This window comes from Halyomorpha halys, unplaced genomic scaffold (assembly GCF_000696795.3).
Source record: "Halyomorpha halys isolate HHAL.00 unplaced genomic scaffold, Hhal_1.1 Scaffold207.1, whole genome shotgun sequence".
NCBI classification, from domain to species: domain Eukaryota; kingdom Metazoa; phylum Arthropoda; class Insecta; order Hemiptera; family Pentatomidae; genus Halyomorpha; species Halyomorpha halys.
The window spans coordinates 1383600-1386454 of NW_027104696.1; the positions used below are offsets into that span (position 1 = coordinate 1383600).

At 31.1% G+C, this 2855-nt stretch overlaps 1 protein-coding gene across 4 annotated transcripts in view; it reads right to left on the reverse strand.

Moving 5' to 3' along the window:
* The window catches only part of LOC106679509 (uncharacterized), an 18105-nt gene extending 17651 nt beyond the window's left edge, over positions 1-454 (reverse strand). For 3 of the 4 annotated variants that reach the window (XR_010844616.1, XM_067051749.1, XM_067051785.1), the window contains exon 1: positions 267-454. Coding sequence is in view for 3 of the 4 variants with exons in the window: in XM_067051749.1 (XP_066907850.1) it covers positions 267-366 (100 nt within the window). In the remaining variant the exon portion in view is untranslated. The remainder of the gene's footprint in view (positions 1-266) is intronic. The other variant, XM_067051706.1, reaches the window with a different exon arrangement.
* Positions 455-2855: the final 2401 nt, after the last annotated feature.

The following is a 2855-nucleotide window of genomic DNA, read 5'->3' on the forward strand; positions in this document are numbered from 1 at the left end:
AGTTATCATTTATGATTTAATTCAATATATTATATAATTCTAAATTTGTTTGTATACTATTCCTTTTCAATTGTATGTTACTCTAAATGTTGTTGTTATCTTTTTTGTTCTATAGCCCTGATGAAGACCTGAAACTCAGGTCGAAACGTCGGTATAAAATAAATAAATATGGTTTTGTTTATTTATGTTGTTCTTTGCTGACCGACCCCCGACAAACTTTTTCAAGCATAAAATATTAATCTTTATGACTAAATGTGAGTGCTTACCTCCTGACTCGCATTCAGCAGTGTTCTCTGTATCAAGCTCGGGACATACCTGAAACTTGGGTTTACTTGGCTTTGTTTTGCAATAATATTCGTATGGCATGATTTTTTACTTGCTTAATTTTTGTATTTACGTGTTAAAATGAGTTTAGAATCATTGCAAAGTTAAAACATGTGTTCTCTGTTATTGCCCTTTTATATCGAACATCGTACATAGAAACTACTTCTTTTTAATTCAAAATAAGTGTACAGTAAAAAATTTTGGTTATATTTAAGAGTTAGCTTTTCTTTGTTGGTGTGCCAAATTATTGAAAATAGCATTTACCACAACTTATATTCAGTTCACATTTGCGATTAAATGAACAGTTACACAAATAATAGCGTTAATGTGGGAAATTCCTATTTAGGTTAGTGCCAACAATGGTGTACCCAACGTTTAAGTTTCCTCCTCTATGAGAAGGTTGTAAAATCTTCATTCAAGTATAATTGGTATCGAACTTGAAGAAAGGAGTATAACAGAGAGGGCAGGCTTCTAGTGCGAGTGATGCAACAAGGCCTATTCGTTTGTTTGACAGTTGAGCGTTGCTGCTGCACCCTGTATGCTAGAAATTGCTAGGCTGTAGGATTGAAAAAAGAAAGGAATTACTCAAAGCTTGCTCTTTATTGTTTTTTATAAATTATTACCAAATCTCAGTCACCTTTCGTTGTAAACATTAAATATTCAAAAAATAATGTTTACTGTTTTTTTAGTTGATACTGATTATGTAGTTGACCGTAAAACAATAGTTTACAACTATTCAAAGTATGAGGTTTCGCCCCACTTGGCAGGGCTGTTCAAAGCGAAAGGTTAAACAGTTATTTACTGTAGTACTTAGTAAACAACATTCTCCTTATATCAGAAACAATTATTTGTTTGTATCAAACTTTATATCTTAATGCTTTCCTTAAAATAAATTAATTTTTGATTACGTTTTCCTACAAAACAACTGAAAAATTAACCAAGTTAATTCAATTTTATATTCACTCCTTAGTTTTGAGAACAGTAAATGTGTTCCTTAATATTCGTATTGAAATGAGTCTGAACAGAACATGGAAAGAAGCAAGATTTCTCGAGAACGGCTGAATGGATTTTCATTGTAGATTTACCAAATCATTGGAAGTAATATTTGATACAGCTGCTATTCTCTTAACATTTATGAACGGTTTTACATATCATTCCATTAATATGTGAAATACCTTTAACTTCAACGTGAAATTGCTTCAAGGGGCGTGGCCTCATTCTCACATTCTTTCCGTCATGTTAGCTTGGGAAAGTAGGGTAATGGTACTTCCTTGGTATCGAATGGAAAGTGGTCGTTTTCTTTTAGTTTATACTGTTTGAAGTTGTAAAAAAAAGGAATGATGGTGTTTTTAAGTGTTCCTTTTATTAGAGCTTCGTATTTTATTTGAGATATCTTAGTTCTTGTTAATTAGTAAAAGAAGTTGTTAGGGAAATATTTTTTTCTGGTTTGTAATTACCGTTCTTGAATTCTAGTAGGAGATTTAAATTATGAATTTAATGATATAGTATTTTAATCAATCATGAAAATCATTTAAACCTTTATTGTTTTCAACTGTTATAAATTAAAAATTCATGGTTATTTTTAGTTATGATGAAGAATTGGTTCTGGCTTGAAAATGCATATCTTGAGCATTTAGTTGAGAAATGTTTATTTAAAAGATGTAATAGGTTATAGCTCACATAACAAACTCAAACTGCTGGAGCTCATTAAAATTTAAAATTCACTTGTACACAATAGTACTCAGCTGAAAAGGGTCCATTGGGGGTTGTTTATTCTGTTTGAGTGAGTGGAAGATAATAGAGCTGTATTATAATAAAATCTATAATATTATCAGTGATAGTAAGTTTTTGAATTTCTCACCAATGGATCATTTTTTTTTTATTAACTAGTACCATATAACATATTATTTTAATTATAATTGAGAGTTTGATAGTCTAAACCATGATTCTTGGTCAGATTCAGATTATAGTTTTTATAAAACTGTAACTTATTAGAAGTTGTAGTGTTCAGTATGTCTATTAATAGTAGGGAAGATACTATTTAAATTATCAAGCAAATTATTTCTTTATATTTCTAATAGAGAAGTGAAGCAGTATCTTTTTACCATAACAAATTATGGGATATACTGTTAGTATTTATCAGTCAAAATGAATGACATTAGAAAATGTGTTAGACAATGTTGATAACAGGTAGTTTTAATGTTGGTTTATTCAAATGTAATGATAATTACAAGTTACGGACTGTCAGCTGACAGGTCCATATCAGCTGATCGAGAACAGCTGACCTATTGTATATATATAGACGGACAGGCTCCGCTAATAGCTCTTATCCACCAGCGGAACGGCCCCTCCCCGCTCCAATGATCTACTGGCGTAAGCCAATTCATGCCACTGATAGAACACATAAACAACCTTATAATGCCTAAAGGCAATGAAAGGTATCAACAATACCAGCTGTACATATGGCACACCTCACCATATGTACACATAACAAACAAATTTAAAATTTTAGGAGGGTACGAAAAAAAAAA